Here is a 17,726-nt window from a genome sequence, read left to right as displayed (position 1 = left end):
CCGGTTCCGTCAGTACCGGGAGCCCGGTCGAGATGGAGGAAGATGCGACCGGAGGCCATCAGTCGGCAGAAACAGAGGATAAAATGGGACCTGCAGCCTAGAGGTCCGCACTTGGAGTTCACCTCAGACGCGGCGGAACCACCCTGATCTGAGGAGGTAAGAAACCACCTGCTTGGGTGCCTGAGGACTAAGGTCTCCGAGGAGCTGGACCTGTCAAGGAGGCAGCGGGCGCCTGCAGTGCCCGGCTTCGCTTCAGTGGGGGCCCGCCACGCAGTTTGGGGAATGGGGGACGATCCCAACTAGTCATCTCTTTCTGTCGGAGGAGCATGAGGTTCGCTGACAGCGAAAGAAGCATGGCGAGAGGCATGGCGAGGGACAAGTCCGAGGACCCAGAGGCGGCAGTTCGGGGGCCAGGACAGAAGCAGCTTAAAGCGTGTGTCATATGGAGTAGGTGAAGAGGATTGTCATGTGGCGTCTGCCGTGAAGCGTCACATGGGAGCCTATGAAAGACCAAAGGAAGGCTGGATGGGAATCTCTTCATGTCCCAGAGCGGAGATTGTCTTGGAGGGAGAGATTGGAGGCATGCCAGGGAACTTCCCTAAGGAAATGCATATTCATTTAAGACTGGTGGGCAAGCATGGAAAACTATATTCACATTCATGTGGTAGCTAGCTCCCAGGATGCAGAGCCTTCAGGCAGATGCAGTAAGAACAGAGGAGGGAGCAAAGATCTTGTTGGCAGCACAGAAGTGGGGACCAAACCCCACAGATGACTTGTCAGAAGTTGTAGGTGTCGATTTGATTTGGTGGGGTTGTCGACTGATAAGATCTGAATGAGTCTAGTAGACATCATTGAGCCCAGTCCTGGTGACCCGTCAGGATGGAGTCAGATGATCCTGGACTCCTAGAGTAGTTGTTACCATTGTTATAATACTGACAGTCCTTAATATTTAAGGCAGTACTTTCCAAGCTCTGATCTATGTATTAATCACCCAGAGATCCTGTGAAAATGTTGGCTCTTATCCAGCAGGTCTGTGGAGCATCCTGAAATTCTGTATTTCTTACAAACTACCAGGTGATGCCCATGCTGCTGGTCTGTGCCACACGCTGAGTTGCAGAGATTTAGAGCAGCGCTCTCCAGCAGAGCTTTCTGCAGTAATAGAAGTATTTTGTTGTTTACAAAGTGCTTTCACACATGTTAGCTCAGGTGAGTTGCCCCAAACTGTTGTATAGCTATGGCAGGCTTTATTAGCCCCATTTCAGAGATGAGGAAACTGAATTTCAAAGAAGTGATTTGGTTCCAATCCTACTAGAAAGTAATGGTAGTGGAACTCAAACTTGGATCTCCTGACTGCTAGTGTTCTTTCCATCGAATGACCTTATGTTCCCGGTGACTCTGTGTTGTCCTGAACCAGAATCTTATCTGAGATCCTAGTGAAGTCTGGTGTAGTTTTTCTGGTACAGGGAGACTGAAGTGGAGGGGGAGTATACCTGCCTGGGCCAGTTTGTCCCTCTCCTCTGTAGGCTCATCAGTGAGGTCTCTGCCTCTGACATCTCATTTGATGACTTCAGGACATCCTGGGTCATCTGGTGGGTCTCCACATGAAGCACTTTAACCTTTGTGTCTAAGCTATGTTAAAAGATTGGAGACAGTTCACAACTGGAGCCATGTGGTGCAAGCCATGTGGTGCAGTGGTAAAAGAACCTGCCTCCCAATGCTGGAGACGTAAGAGACGCAGGTTCGATCCCTGGGTGGGGAAGATCCCCTGGAGGACGGCATGGCAACCACTCCAGTACTCTTGCCTGGAAAATCCCATGACAGAGGAGCCTGGCCGGCTACAGTGCATAGGGTCGCAGAGAGTCGGATGCAACTGAGCATGTACACATCCACACAAAGGAGGGTCTGGGAAAGAGTCATAAAGAAGCTGGACTGATTGAGTTGGAAGGCTGCAGGAAGTGAGTGTACAGGTATCTGCAGGAAGGATTTTCCTGAGGGAGAGACAGAAGGAACTGGTTTTGATATATCTGCATGAAGTTGGGAGGTTATAGAACAAAGAGCAGGTTGAGATCCCAGCTTTTAGGAGCAGCCCTACCTTTCAAAGGGGTAGGGAGGGTAGATGCAGAGCCTTCACCTTCACCTGTAGAGGCTCAGCCCTCTGTGGCATGACCCATAGTGGCTTCCTCTGTCATGGCAGTGGTGGAAGCTTCCTGCTTTGGCCCTGGAGAGTCCTTCCTTCTTTCTGGGAATTTAGACGGGCACATGTGAGACACGGAGATGGAGGAAAGTGGAGAAGTGAGGCACTGGGTGCTGCTGTAATCAGAAGATGTTGGTACTCTGTCATTTAGTTTCATAAGTTGAGATGGTGCCCTCAAAACTAGGTTCTGGGACAGAGTCCTCTGTTGCCCTGCCTGTCACGCACTATTCATGAGCTGGGCAGAAGGCTTTCCTGCTTGAGCCCTGCTGTGTTTGTCCTGTGATGACAACAGGCCCGCCCAGCCACTCTGCTCAGTCCCTCCACAAACACGCTGGGAAAGCAGAGGCAGCTCTTGGTTTCTCTGGAACAAAGCTGAGAGAAATCCCTGAGCATCTGTACGGCCAGGAGCTTATGCTTAACCCTTGCGTGACTGGCAGTTGTGAGGGCATTAATTCTGCCTCCCAGGGTTGGAATGACTTAGCTTCAGACAGAACAGAGATGATTTGTGCTGGAACTCCTCAACTCCCAGGGGGCAGAGGGCATGATGGAGCAGAGGAGCAAGCTTGGCTCATGTCCTGCCTCCACCACTGAACAACTGTGTGACCTTAGGCCTGTTTCTTTTAACCTGTTTGTACCTCTACTTTCTCATTTAGCAGAAATGTCTAACTGTACACAAGTTAAGCTGTACGGATTATATGAGGTAATATGTATTCAGTGAATCCTAGTATCTCTCTCTCTTTCCTCCTCTGTCAGTAGAAATGGACACATGACCTTGGGACCCTGGATGACAAACACGCACTTAGTTTTTCAATGGTACAGTGATCCCCTTCTTTTGAAGGGCCTCAAAGGAGAAGATTTCTGCACTGGGCTTGGTGGGTGTCGTAGGCTGAGGCTGGAGGAGGGGCCCACAGCAAGTGGCACATCAGTGTTCCAAAGGTTCTCCTCCTAGAACTCAATCTCTAGCTCATTCCCCATGACCTCAATTCTCTGTTCTGGTTAACTCAGTTGTTTCCGCCATTTTTCTCTCCCTTCCACTGCCTACATGTATTTCTCCATTCACCTGCCTTGTCCTCCTCCAGGGAGCTTATCTTGGTTACATGTGCCTCATGCATGTCTCACCTTGAAGCTGAGGTTTTTCCCTTCAGCTCACATGTACTGAGTTTATACTGCAGGTGTCTTGTATTTTAATGAAAGTGATACAGTCCAGCTCAGGGAATTCCAAAAAGCTAACCTTGCTTCTCCACAGACTTGTATGGTAAACCAAGAAGCTACTTAAAGTTTGGGGAGCCCCTGACTTCTCACTTCCTGGAATTTAACTGTCTACTTTCTCCTTCTGGCTGCAAATGTCCAGTATCCTACCCAGGAGCCCATTACATTGTTGCCGTGTCTATGTCCAGTTTATGACGTGCTCCCACTTGACATTTCTTAAGTTGGAAGCTCCTGATTTTATATAGTTATTACAGTTGTTAGCTTATGAGTTTTGTTTGAAACTTTACTCTTTGGATACAGGTAACATGAGGGCCACATGTATTTAATTTGCCCTGGTTGCTTTATCTCTGTTTCTTATGTCCAGTCCCCAGAGGGATACTGAGTCTCTTTGAAGAGACTGAGTGTATCAAAGGCAGAGTCGCTCTGTCTTCTGTCATTGGAATCTCCCTTCATTGTCTAGGGCTGAGGTTACTGTTTCTGTGCTTGGGGATAAGGGGGCCAGGCATGTTTCCTACAGTTGTCAAGACTCTTCAGGGAAGCTACTTAGCTCTCAGTTGGTTCATTTCTTTCTCTCGGGTGAGTTATCTAATAACCAAAGAGGACTCTGACCTTTGACTTGTTCCTGACTTCCTAATTTCTTTCATTAAAGGGGAGGGAGGGAGGGGGTGGTGGCTGTGGCGTGAAAGCCCTGTTTGCTTTCTTCCTCACGTTTTCTTCTAATGCAGACTGGAGAAAATGTAAGTGTAGTGAGTGTGGGTCAGGGAAGCTCAGAGGGGCAAATGCAGGAAACCAGAAATAAAGTCAGGTGAGTCAGCTGGTAAGTGGTGCTAAAAGAGGTAGTCTCCTGAGGCTCAGTGGCTGAAGGCTGAAAGCCTCGCCTTCTCAGTAGGCCTAGGGGAGTCAGAAATGGAGTGCTTCCCTTGAGGTTTTAGGAACCCCTGGAATATCACTTTGTGACATCCCATTAGCCCACCTAAAGGTCTTGCCTCCTGTCACGTGGTTGGTTTGTCCACAGCATCCTGAGCTGTCTGGGTGAGCTAGAGAAGGAAAAAGGATGGCCATGACACCAGGGCCTGGGCAGAGGCAGAGAGAGCAGAGGAGTCCAGCAAGCTGGGAGCAGGGAGCTGAGGTGGGACTGGGGCAGGGGAGTCCCTGAGGTGAGAAACAGCTTTCACAGGAGGGGCCTGAATATGCACGGACTGGTAAAAGTGGGGGGCATCTTAATCTGTGAAGGAAGAATCAGGCAGGGATTGGCAGAGCCAGATTAGTTGAAGTCTAAGCTTTGGGAGGTGAGTAGCCCAGGAGATGAAGCCTGAGAATAGCGTTTCAGAGCCCAGCCAAGAGGAGAAAGTGTGAACTCTGATCTCCTTCATATTCCCTCCATCCTGCTCCAGCCCCCAGGTCTCCAAGCACAATGGAGGACAAACGTAACATCCAGATCATCGAGTGGGAGCACCTGGACAAGAAGAAGTTCTACGTGTTCGGTGTGGCAATGACCATGATGATCCGCGTCAGCGTCTACCCGTTCACCCTCATCCGCACTCGGTTGCAGGTTCAGAAAGGCAGGAGCCTCTACCATGGGACCTTCGATGCCTTCATCAAGATCCTACGGGCGGATGGTGTGACTGGCCTCTACCGGGGGTTCCTGGTCAACACCTTCACCCTCATATCTGGCCAGTGCTATGTCACCACTTATGAGCTCACCCGGAAGTTCGTAGCTGACTACAGCCAGAGCAACACAGTCAAGTCACTGGTGGCTGGTGGCTCGGCCTCTCTCGTGGCCCAGAGCATCACAGTGCCCATTGATGTGGTCTCCCAGCACCTGATGATGCAGCGCAAGGGTGAGAAAATGGGCCGCTTCCAAGTGCGGGGGAATCCAGAGGGACACAGGGTAGTTGCCTTTGGCCAAACCAAGGACATCATCAGGCAGATCCTGCGGGCTGATGGACTCCGTGGCTTCTACCGAGGCTACGTGGCTTCATTGCTTACTTATATCCCAAACAGTGCTGTCTGGTGGCCCTTCTACCACTTCTATGCAGGTAAGTGGGAACTAGGAGGGTGAGGGTGGAGGATGGGTTACTAATGAGACAGATGCTATTGCCTGGGCCTGTTCGAATGGGAGATTTAATGGGAGAATTCATACAGCAAACATTTGAATTCAAGAGGATTCAGACATGAATAAGATATGGTTCTTGCTTTCAGAGAGCTAATATTATAGTGGAGGGAATCAGACAAGTAAAATCTATGACGGTAGAACATTGGATATGTTTTCCATGCGTCAGGATCAATTAAGGTTTGTGGAATATTAGCAGAGAATGGGTGGAGAGGGACAAAATCATGGGATTTAAAGATGGAATCAATGGTGATAGTGTGAGCTTTTGAGTTGGATGTCTTTCTGGGGATTTTAAAATTTAAGTTCAAGATGTAATACAATCTTGAAGCTCTCTAATCCTGTATTTTTGGTTCACAAGTATTTCTTAGAAATGGGATTACTGGGTCCAGAGATAACATTTTTTTTTTTAATGGCCGCGCAGCATATGGGGTTTTAATTCCCTGACTAGGGTTCAGACCTGCACCCCCTGCATTGGAAGCACGGCATCTTAACCACTGGACCTCCAAGGAAGTCCCAAGAGATGACATTTTTGAGGGTCTTAATAAACATACCGCCAGATTTCCTTCTGAAAGGGCAAAGCATATTGCTAAGAGCAGGACCTGTATGTGCTTGCTACCCTGAAACATCCACAGTGTTGTAACTTTGTCTCTTTCTTTTAACAGTCTTTCATCTAGAGTATTCGGTAAAATTCAAATATCTGGACTCCACCTTGACCCTTTGTATCAGATTCTTTAGGAACAGATGCCAGTAATCTTAATGTTAGAGAAACATCCTAGGAAAAATTTTCTCTGGAGTCTATCTTCACCCCTGTCTCCTCATTTGATTTCATCTACAATTAGGGTTGTCCTTTTCTAATATGTCCAAATCTCTATTTCTTTTCCCAAACTAACCTGTCCAGAGCTCTGGACAGATATTCTGACTGTTGGACCTTTCAACTTGAAGGCATGCACGTACATCTGAAATTTTACTCAACTATAACATTTTTCATCCCAACCTTTTCCTTTTCTGACTTACTTTCAGGTGTCAGTGGCCAGGTTATTCTCCAGATCACTGAGACAGAGGCTTTGCGCATTGCGCTTGGCCCCTGCCTCTTCCTTGTTCCCACTAACATTTATTGAACCCTCACTGTGTGCCAGGCTCTGTGACACTGTGTGTCTCAGGGTCTGATGAATTGTAAGTGCTCAGTACATACTTGTTGAGTGAATAGATTGGTTCTTATCACTCCGTTTTGCTAATATCTACCAATGCTTCCGTATGGGTATTTAGAATAAAATCGAATGCTTCTCACAGTCAATACAGGTCTACATGACCTGGTCCTTATCTCCTTCTCCAGCCCCGTCTCGTGCTCCTCTCCCCTTACTCACTCTGGTCCATCCTCACTGCCCTTTGCTCAATTCCCGAGATACGTCAAGCTCTGTTCTCCCCTCCTAGCCTTGGCACATACTGTTCTTTCTGCCTGCAACACCCATGCCCATTTTCTTTCTGTGGCCAGGTCCTTCTCATGCCTCAGGCATCGGAATACATGCTGCCTTTACCCAGCTGGAAGGAGGGCGCTTCCTGTTTTCTTTTCCAGCACCTTTTCCTTTAGAGCGCTTACCATAATTTGCAATTGCTTTATCCCTAGCTCCCACGCAGCTCCTTAATTAGACTGTAAGTTCCATGAAGTTACTTCGCTGCCCATTTCTCTGTTTCGTGCCTAGTGCTTTCACAGTGGCTGGCATATAGTAAATATTAAATAAATGCTCATTTATATTACTTGCCCAAAGTCATTTAGCCAGGAAGGACTTAAACCAAGTAAGCCTAGGTTTATCTTCTGCCTTGCAGATAATAGATGCCCAATAAACATTTGTTGAGTGAATAACGGAGAAGGAAAGACTTAGGACTCGTTCTCCCACCCTCTTGTCTTTGTTTTTTCATCCTCTTCGTAAACCCCGGGAAAATGGCGTATGTGAGTGATTAGAATCAGAATCTGAATCCCGCTGCAGCTTGCTGGCTTGGATGCCAATGCAGACAGGCCCGAGGGAGCTGGCAGTGGCAGTCCAGATACTACCTTCTAATGCTTGTGAAGTGTTTTCTTTTCTGGAGAGCAAGACACTCCTGAGGCACAGCTGGCAGTTCACTTTGTTTCTGTTTGTATGCTGACCCTGGGGAAGAAAGTGATTAGAAATCAGGGGAGAGGTGATTCTGGTAGGGCTTAAGGAATTCTATCTGGGTCTTGGAAGCCTTTGCTTCTGCCCTGCCAACCTCTACCCTCCTACTTGTTCTCTAATCTTTAGTTGCCTGGCCATAAATTACCAAAACTAGGAGCATGAGAAAAAAGTTATTATTTTTTTTAATGTGAAGTATAGTTAATATTCGTTGGAAGGACTGATGCTGAAGCTAAAACTCCAATACTTTGGCCACCTGAGGCGAAGAACTGACATTTGAAAAGACCCTGATGCTGGGAAAGATTGAGGGTGAGAGGAGAAGGGGATGACAGAGGATGAGGTGGTTGGATGGCATCACTGACTAAATGGACATGAGTTTGAGTAGACTCCGGGAGGTGGTGATGGACAGGGAGGCCGGGTGTGCTGCAGTCCATGGGGTTGCAAAGAGTCCATGGAGTCGCAAAGAGTCAGACATGACAGAACGACTGAACTGAAACTGATAGTTAATATATAATATTGTATAAATTATAGGGGTATGATATAGTGATTCGCAGTTTTTAAAGTTTATACTCCATTTATAGTTATTATAAAATATTTGCTATATTCCCTGTGTTATATAATATATCCCTGTAGTTATTTTACACCCAATAGCTTGTACCTTTTAATCCCCTACCTTTATAATGCCCCTCCTCCCAGAAAAGAATTCTTAACTCTTTTCTTAAATCTATTTGACACTCAGTCTCACTCAGAGTAAAAGCCAAAGTCCGTGCAATGGCTTCAAGGCCCTACCTCTTAGACCTCATCTCCTTTTCTTCCCCTCACTCATCCAGACATATTGGCCTCGCTGCCCCTTGAAGATCTCAGGCATACTCATGCCTCAGGGCCTTTGCGTAGGATGTTACCTCTGCTGGGAAAGTTCTTTCCACAGATCGATAAGGCTTACACTCTCCTTTAACTCTTTGCTTAAACTTCACCTTCTACCCTTGGCATTCTTATCTCCTTTTCCTGCTTTATTTTTATCTATACCTAAAAACATACATATTTTTATATGTATATAAAATATACATCAGTTTACTTCAGTCGCTCAGTCGTGTCCGGCTCTGCGACCCCATGAATTGCAGCATGCCAGGCCTCCCTGTCCATCACCAACTCCTGGAGTTCACTCAGACTCACGTCCATAGAGTCAGTGATGCCATTCAGCCATCTCATCCTCTGTTGTCCCCTTCTCCTCCTGCCCCCAATCCCTTCCAGCATCAGAGTCTTTTCCAGTGAGTCAACTCTTCGCATGAGGTGGCCAAAGTACTGGAGTTTCAGCTTTAGCATCATTCCTTCCAAAGAAATCCCAGGGCTGATCTCCTTCAGAATGGACTGGTTGATCTCCTTGCAGTCCAAGGGACCCTCAAGAGTCTTCTCCAACACCACAGTTTAAGAGCATCAATTCTTCGGCGCTCAGCTTTCTTCACAGTCCAACTCTCACATCCATACATGACCACAGGAAAAACCGTAGCCTTAACTAAACGGACGTTTGTTGGCAAAGTAATGTCTCTGCTTTTCAATATGCTATCTAGGTTGGTCATAACTTTTCTTCCAAGGAGTAAGCGTCTTTTAATTTCATGGCTGCAGTCACCATCTGCAGTGATTTTGGAGCCCCCCAAAATAAAGTCTGACACTGTTTCCCCTGTTTCCCCATCTATTTGCCATGAAGTGATGGGACCAGATGCCTTGATCTTTGGTTTCTGAATGTTGAGCTTTAAGCCAACTTTTTCACTCTCCTCTTTCACTTTCATCAAGAGGCTCTTCAGGTCCTCTTCACTTTCTGCCGTAAGGGTGGTGTCATCTGCATATCTGAGGTTATTGATATTTCTCCCAGCAATCTGGATTCCAGCTTGTGCTTCTTCCAGCCCAGCGTTTCTCATGATGTACTCCGCACAGAAGTTAAATAAGCAGGGTGACAATATACAGCCTTGACGTACTCCTTTTCCTATTTGGAACCAGTCTGTTGTTCCATGTCCAGTTCTAACTGTTGCTTCCTGGCCTGCATACAGATTTCTTAAGAGGCAGGTCAGGTGGTCTGGTATTCCCATCTCTTGAAGAATTTCCCACAGTTTATTGTGATCCACACAGGCAAAGGCTTTGGCATAGTCAATAAAGCGGAAATAGATGTTTTTCTGGAACCCTCTTGCTTTTTTGATGATCCAGTGGATGTTGGCAATTTGATCTCTGGTTCCTCTGCCTTTTCTAAAACCAGCTTGAACATCTGGAAATTCACAGTTCATGTATTGCTGAAGCTTGGCTTGGAGAATTTTGAGCATTACTTTACTAGTGTGTGAGATGAGTGCAATTGTGCAGTAGTTTGACCATTCTTTGGCATTGCCTTTCTTTGGGATTATGTATATTTTAGCATACATCACCTTCTGATATATTTCATTTTTTATTTATTGTCTGTTTTCCCCCACATATAAAGGCAGGGATTTGAAGCTTTTTTTTTTTTTTAGACATTACAATTTGGATTTATAAAAGTTGCCCCCCCCAAAAAAACAACCCACCCTGAAATACAAACTAGCTTTGTTTGGCGAGGTAAAAGTTCTTTTTCCTTCTATTGTCACTTTTCTCCTCAATATTGTAAGGTTGTTTTAGATTTTTTAATCTGATAAATTTTAATATTCCTATACATAGCCCAGTTTAACTAGACAAAAATTTGGACCTCTGATCTCGCCCTTCAGGACCTGGGGATCTGGGTGGCCCTTCCCAGGGCAGGTCTGTCCCAGGAGCAGCTGGAGGCAGGCTCCTCAGTGGCAAGCATTGACAGCAACTTTACTTTTCTCATTAATGTACAATGAGAGAGAAATGAAGTTGCTGAGATAAGTGGGGACAGGTCACATCATACTGTTTATGGAGCATTCAGAAGGATGGCCAGGTTCGGGAGAGGTCTCAGTCACCGTTGTGGCTTCCCTGTATTCTCCTCAGATGCTGACTTGAGGCTCTTTTATTCAGTGTTGTTTCCTTAGAACCCAAGCTGACTGGCTCATGGTAGTCACTCAATGAATCTTTGTTGAATAAATGAACAGACTCTCGTCTCTCACCTCCAGAGAGGGAGAAAGCAAAAGAATTCACTTGCAGGTGAACTTCCCAGCGACACTGGGGTTAGGTGAATCTGGGTGTTATTGTATCTGCTTCATCACCATTTTGAAAAATGAATTTTCCTTCCTTGATATAGGCTGAAGAAAAGTTTTCGCTGTAGGATATGATTTTCTCTTTTAACTGTAATTGTTTTTTATTTTTACAAATACTCACATGGTTTGAAATTCAAAAGGTAGGAAAAGGTGTGCAGTGAAAACGCTCCTCTGCCAGAGTCACCCAGCTCCCTTCCTTGAAGACAATCAGTGTTACCACTTTCTAATGTATTTTACCAGTTATCTGGTGCACATATAAGAAAATATGTAGCATGTGCTTTTTTAGCCTGTGAGTTGGGGGAAGCGGAATATCAGCATAAGAGTTTTACATCAGGAAGGATTTCTGTCCAGCAGATGAAAAGAGTCAGCAAGCAAAGGGATTTTGAAATCCCCTTCTCCAGAGGAATTCTTGTCCTGTTCAAATTGACTTTTGGAAGGGGCCTGAGATTTATAAATTTTTGTTGGTTCTGATGGACATGAAGAAAAGATAGGACGGAAGTTACAGGGTCTAAGGCGGCCAAGGATGGAAATTTTGTCATCGTTGGGCCAACTGGTAGAAGCAGCGAGGGGCACGTGGGCTGGTAGCTCGTGTCTTGAGGCACTGTCTTTCCCTCGGTTCCAGAGCAGCTCTCATCCCTCTGCCCAAAGGAGTGCCCTCACATTGTCTTTCAAGCCATCTCGGGGCCTTTGGCTGCAGCCACTGCTTCCATCCTCACCAATCCCATGGATGTCATCCGAACCCGAGTACAGGTAAGACCAGTCTTCTGTCCCCAGCTGCCAGATAAGCCATGAAGAGCCTTCCCTTTTGGTTATGACTCACCATCTACAGAAACCAGCTGATCACTTTGAACTGCCTAGGATGTTTCTATCACCCTGTCTACCACCTTGCATGCCTCTTTTCCTTGCCCATGCCCCCAGGAATTCTTCCTGCTGTCTTCTAGGCTTTTGTCCTGTTAGATTACTGTCTGAGCCTCCAGGGAAGCCCTAGCATAGCATATCAATCACCTTTCCTTATCTGGCAGGTTTGTAGATACTAGAAACACGATTTTAGTTTATTTCATAAGTCTCTCTGGGTTTTCCACTTGGCTATGAGCTCTCTACAGTGAAAGCGACTGTTCTTGAACAGTTTTCACAGATGGTTCTGTATGGGCTCAGCACAAATACAGACAAAGGCCTTGGTGGTGCTGTCCAGAAATTATAGACCCTGTCTTTAGTCAGCTCAGTGACAATTTCACAAGGCCAAAGAAATTGAATCTAAAGGATAATATATAATATACAAATGATAGATTTTGCTGTATAAGGCTTTAGGTGGAGTGTGTGTGTGCACGCGTGTACACGTGCACTCAGTCACGTCCAATTCTTTGTAACCCCATGGACTATAACCTACCTGGACCTTCTGTCCATGGGATTCTCCAGGCAAGAATACTGGAATGGGTTGCCATTTCCTCCTCTTGAGGATCTTCCTGACCCAGGGATCCAGCCAGTGGCTCCAGCATCTCCTGCCTGGGCAGGCAGGTTCTTTACCTCTGAGCCACTAGGGAAGCCTGAGAATGAGGGAGAAGGAAGGATAAAAACCTTAACAGGTTAGAGGTGAAGCCAGCTTTTCTGATACCAGGGTGTTTGGACAGGGGTGATTGGTAAATCTAGGTACAACTGAACCTTGAACAACATGTAGTTTAGGAAAGCCAACACTCTGCACAGTTGAAAATCAGAGTGTAACTTGGCCCTCTAAATCCATGGCTCCTCATCCACAGATTGTATAGTACTGCAGGATTTTTGGGGGGGGGGTGTTTTTTTTAAGTATAAATAAAAATGAATTTTTACTTAAATCATTTTGGTATCGGTTACAGTCATACAGACATTTAATTATATTGCGGGTAATATAAGCAGGCAGTTCAGTTTTAAATTCAGTTTTTTTTAGTCACCCTACGTGGCATGTGGGATCTTAGTTCCCCATCTGGGGATCAAACCCATGCCCACTGCAGTGGAAGCGTGGAGTTTTAACCATTGGACAGCCAGTTCAGTCAGTTCAGTTCAGTCGCTCAGTTGTGTCCGACTCTTTGCTACCCCATGGACTGCAGCACTCTAGGCTTCTCTGTCTATCACTAACTCCCGGAGCTTACTCAAACTCATGTCCATTGAGCCTATGATACCATCAACCATCTCATCCTCTGTCGTCCCCTTCTCCCGCCTTCAATCTTTCCCAGCATCAGGGTCTTTTCCAGTGAGTCAGTTCTTCACCTCAGGTGGCCAAAGGAGTGGAGTTTCAGCTTCAGCATCAGTCCTTCCAATGAATATTCAGGACTGATTTCCTTTAGGATGGGCTGGTTAGATCTCCTTGCAGTCCAAGGGACTCTCAAGAGTCTTCTCCAACACCACAGTTCAAAAGCATCAATTCTTCAGCACTCAGTTTTCTTTATAGTCCAACTCTCACATCCGTACATGACTGCTGGAAAAACCATAGCCTTGACCAGACGGACCTTTGTTGGCAAAGTGATGTCTCTGCTTTTTAATATGCTGTCTAGGTTGGTCATAACTTTTCTTCCAAGGAGTAAGGGTCTTTTAATTTCATGGCTGCAGTCACCATCTGCAGTGATTTTGGAGCCCCCCAAAATAAAGTCTGCCACTGTTTCCACTGTTTCTGCATCTATTTGCCATGAAGTGATGGGACTGGATGCCATGATCTCATGGACAGCCAGGGAATTCCCTAAATCCAATTTTTTATATAATTACTCTGCTACCTATGTAAAATTTTGATTTTTTCCAGAGAAGTTAAATAATCTCTTTGAATTTAATGTTGTATAAGCATGAAATTCTTGAATTAACCAAGTATATACTTTAGAGAAATAAGAATATATCTTGATATGTTTCAAGATACACAATACATAGATAGAGATTAAAAAGCAATGGTAAAATTTTTCTGGTTATTTTATTTTTTATTTATTTTAAATTTTTATTAGTACTGTTAGTAGTGTTACTGTTGAAAAAAAGTACTGCTTATAAGTGGACTCACATTGTTCAAACCCATGTTGTTCAAGGGTCAGTTGTATATTTATCTCTAGGAAAGATTGTCCCTGCTATGACCCATACATTTTAAAATGAATGGTATCTGATCGGTTTACAAATAATAAAGTGCACAAGTTCCATCCTTATTCTCTCCTAGCCTTGTTATGGGGATTCCATGAGGAGAATCAAGGGAAAGAACAGCTCCCTACTATATGACTTGGCAACTAAACAACAACTACTTTGAGGTGTTCCCAAGCTAGAAGAGACAAAGTGCGTATGGGGACCAGGGCCATAGCTAAAAAGGTCCTTGACATGTCTGTAGATAAGTGGAGGATGAGAGGCGCACAAGTAGTCAGAGAAAGAAGGGAATGAGGGAATGTGGAGGCGGGTGCTAAAGGAGGCAGAGAGGAACGGGGAGATGTTCTTAGTCGAAGATGGGCCCACCTTGGGAATAGGGAGAGGTGTAACAAGGAGGGTGTCTGTCCTGCATTGGCTGCGGGTCTGAGTGGGGTGGTCTCTGAATGTGTTGTTTGGTTGTAGGTATGGAGAAGAGGGCAAGAGTATTAGGAAAGAAGAGAGAAAAGATTCTTGCCATGGCCAGGCTTCTGGTACGATAGGGAAGGCAGGTCACAGGGTGGGAGGTGGCAGGGACGGAGTGGAGGACTCTAGCCATGTGGGTTCAGAGGAATTGAGATGATCAGAATCAAAATGTCTGCAGAGGCCTTGGAGGTGATTTAATCCAGCCTCCCTGAGACCAGAGAGGAGAACCTGGTCCAGACTCATCACTGTGTAGTTTATGTAATAATATTAATGAAGCTAACGTTTATTGAATACTTACTCTCTGCCTGGCACTGTTCTCAGCATTTATAAGAATTCTTTTGTTTACTGCATAAAACAACCATACGGTGTAGGTACTATCATTATTATTATATATTTGAGGAAACTGGGATGCCAAGTGCTAAGTAAACTACCTGAGATTATGCTGTTAGTAAATTAGGGGGCAGGATTCATACCAGGCATTCTGGCACCAGAGGCCACACTCACTCACTGTGCTGAACTGTCCCGCTGAAGCAGAGTCTGGCCCTCTGACTCCCAAGTCTAATTCTTTCCACTTTTAGGCTAAGATAGGAGAGACTGGGTGTAGGGACTTTGACTGCAGACTGTGATCCTCCACTGTGTGGACTTTTCCAGGTTGAGGGCAAGAACTCCATCATCCTGACCTTCCGACAGCTGATGGCAGAAGAGGGGCCTTGGGGGCTCATGAAAGGCCTGTCCGCCAGAATCATCTCAGCCACGCCCTCCACCATCGTCATTGTGGTGGGCTATGAAAGCCTCAAGAAACTTAGCCTCCGACCTGAGCTGGTTGACTCGAGACACTGGTAACCAGTGATGGGGAGAGAAGCCTGCTGTTTCCTGCACTACCCTGGGTCAGGGGCAGAGAGGAGAGGCCAGCACCCTCTCCAAGTGCCCTCACCACAGACCTAGTCCTGCTGTGGGCCAGGTGGCCTGCTGGGACCGGGACAGAGACTTTGAACTGCTCTTGCTGAAGAGGCTCCATGCCTGGATCCCCCATCCTCATTGTTTTTAATTTTCTTGCCAAGCTGGGCTTCCTCACTCAGTCCAGGTACTCAGCCCTACCCTAAGGAAATCCACTTTACCCGCCAATCCCACTCCATCGATCCCCTGCTGACCCTTCTCTGCCTTCTCCCTCCATCTGTGTCCCTGAGATCCTGAGAAGAGCTGTACACAGAACTTGGTTACTAGCGCTAGTTCTTCCTATTGGACTTTCAGTCTGAATTCCAAGCAGCTGCCATTAGCCCTTCATCTCTTAGGTTTGCTTATTTTTCTTCTGGGACTGAGCTGCCCACCAGACTACTCTGCTTTTCTGTGCCACTGGGGACAAGGTGCCAGGCACTTTTACACAGGGCGTAGGAGCAGCAACAACCTCTGGTTCTCCAGAGCACTTGTCCTCTCTTTGGAGAGTTATTAGGTTGGGGAGAAATGTTGATACTTTATTTTATGTGTATATTTTTCTGTGAACCAGGCTACTGTCTAAGTCCTGCTAAAGCACCAATCCTGCAGTCAGAGCCTACCCCTTCCTCAGACAGGTGAAAAATGTAATGTAGCTTTTCCCTCAATCCCAGTTCCCTATCCCTCCCAGTCCCTCCAGTGCCAGCAGCCCTAGGACAAACAAGCTGCTGTTTTCCCCTGGCCCAGATGACTACAGTGGTGGGCACAGCTCTAAGTAAATCAGACTGTCTGGGACACATTGTACTTGGAACACTACCCTGAAAAGTCTGGTTGAGAGAGTAGTTGGTTTGGAGAGTGACAGAAGGATATGTATGCCCTAGTGCATCTCCCTTGACCAGCTGAGCCAAACCTAACAGAGGGTAGTGGAGCTTCTTAACCCCAGGCAGTCATCACACACACACGCAAGCGCGCGCGCACACACACACACACACACACACACACACACACACCCCAATCACTTGGACGCACAGAAACAGATGTTGTCTCACAATGGGAATCTCTGAGATGTGGAACTGTTTGTGTTTTTCTTCTCCCCAGTGTAAGGAGACATCCCGGTCATGGTACCTTCTGGAGCGATGCTTGGAGGAGGGTAAAGGGCGGGTTGGGAAGTCACTCAATACCAGGAACACTGCATTTACCAGCCTGATACTGCCGAGATTATCTGTTGAAGCTCTCAGGAGCTAGGTGATGAGTGCTGCTTTCTTGCCTCATTGTCCCCCCAACCCCCCAACACACACCTCCTCTACCAAGTCAGTGTGGCAGGTGAGGAGAGGTGCAGCAAATGGAATGAGAAGAAGGCATATCAAACCCACACTTCTGCTTGAAACATCTGACTTGGATGACCCTTCAAACTTCATTTGGTCCCACCCCTTGGGAGAGGCCATGGTGCCAATTTGAAAGGTGCTAGCTACCTGAAGCCTTGATATTTACTACGGCTGCCCCACAGTCTATCCCCCCCGGCCTAGATCAGAATCTGAATTCTCTACCTTTACCACCACTTCCCAGCTTGTGCTCTTTGAAGGTTATTTTCTCTTTCATTCATTTCATTGTTTGTCCCTTCTTAGACTTTGTCAAGAGTCCTCCAATTTCTATTCACAAATGGTCATCTAAAGGGTTGGGTCTGCACATCATTCTGAATCTTCCTGTGTCTCAGTCACTCCTTTACCCTAAGAACCACGAAGATAAGAGAAGCCAGGGGTCCCTTCTTTCTCTTTAAACTCATTCTGTTGAGACCTTTGGAGGCTGATTTTTCTCAGCGCCACACCTTCCCCTTCCTAGAGATTTATATTCAGTCCTTCCCCACCATTGCAAAGTGGGTAAGGTATCATGGACAAGAGGTAGCCTCTGCTTCTCTTATTTCTCCGACCCAGACTCCTCAACTCTTTTTCTTCTGTTTTCTTGTAAAGTATTTCAGTCTTGTTTCCTGTTCTCTCTCTCACACACACACACATACATGCGCGCGCAGGTGTTTTAAAAGATAATGTGCATATATACTAAAAGGGATCCATGGCCCCTTACTTTTCCATCTGATATTTTAGGGGCTGGTATTGGGTTTGGTTAAAATATGGCTTGGTGGGGATGGGACCGTGGCTTTCCGTTTTCCCAGGACCATGGATCAGACGAATTGGAGAGTTTGATGTATTGGTCCATAGCCAAAACTGGAAGAACTTCCGGGAGACTGGGCAAGACGGGGAAACCTGATGGGAGTATTGGACAGGGGAATAAAAATGCAGATACAGTTAACACTTGATAAAATGGACTCCTGTGAATAATATTAACGGCGAACATTCACTGTTGCACTGTACGAATTCTCTAAAAAGTGTAATTAAACGTTTTTATCGAGTCCCTGAGTT

The 17,726-nt window shown here is 46.2% G+C and overlaps 1 protein-coding gene across 2 annotated transcripts; it reads left to right on the top strand.

Moving 5' to 3' along the window:
- Window positions 1–2: 2 nt before the first annotated feature.
- SLC25A44 (solute carrier family 25 member 44) lies at window positions 3–17,718 on the top strand. 2 transcript variants are annotated; one of them, XM_040230290.1, is made up of 4 exons: window positions 3–156; window positions 4,798–5,442; window positions 11,459–11,586; window positions 15,034–17,718. In XM_040230290.1, the coding sequence occupies exons 2-4, from the start codon at window positions 4,818–4,820 to the stop codon at window positions 15,223–15,225; spliced, it is 945 nt and encodes a 314-aa protein (XP_040086224.1). In that variant the 5' UTR covers window positions 3–156; window positions 4,798–4,817; the 3' UTR covers window positions 15,226–17,718. The 2 variants fall into 2 exon arrangements, with proteins under 2 accessions (XP_040086224.1, XP_040086225.1); XM_040230291.1 differs by having other exon boundaries at window positions 9–156; window positions 11,464–11,586.
- The last annotated feature ends 8 nt before the right edge of the window (window positions 17,719–17,726 follow it).

The sequence above is a fragment of the Oryx dammah genome, unplaced genomic scaffold (assembly GCF_014754425.2).
Source record: "Oryx dammah isolate SB20612 unplaced genomic scaffold, SCBI_Odam_1.1 HiC_scaffold_28, whole genome shotgun sequence".
NCBI lineage: Eukaryota > Metazoa > Chordata > Mammalia > Artiodactyla > Bovidae > Oryx > Oryx dammah.
The sequence above is the reverse complement of the archived record's forward strand: the minus strand, read 5'-3'. Positions and strand labels throughout refer to the sequence as shown.

Bases quoted from the DNA above. Each gene is read 5' to 3' on its own strand.
- SLC25A44 (XM_040230290.1), top strand. From the start codon at position 4,818: ATGGAGGACAAACGTAACATCCAGATCATCGAGTGGGAGCACCTGGAC. The intron at 5,443-11,458 runs GTAAGTGGGAAC...CCTCGGTTCCAG, and splicing joins CTTCTACCACTTCTATGCAG to AGCAGCTCTCATCCCTCTGC. The intron at 11,587-15,033 runs GTAAGACCAGTC...GGACTTTTCCAG, and splicing joins TCATCCGAACCCGAGTACAG to GTTGAGGGCAAGAACTCCAT.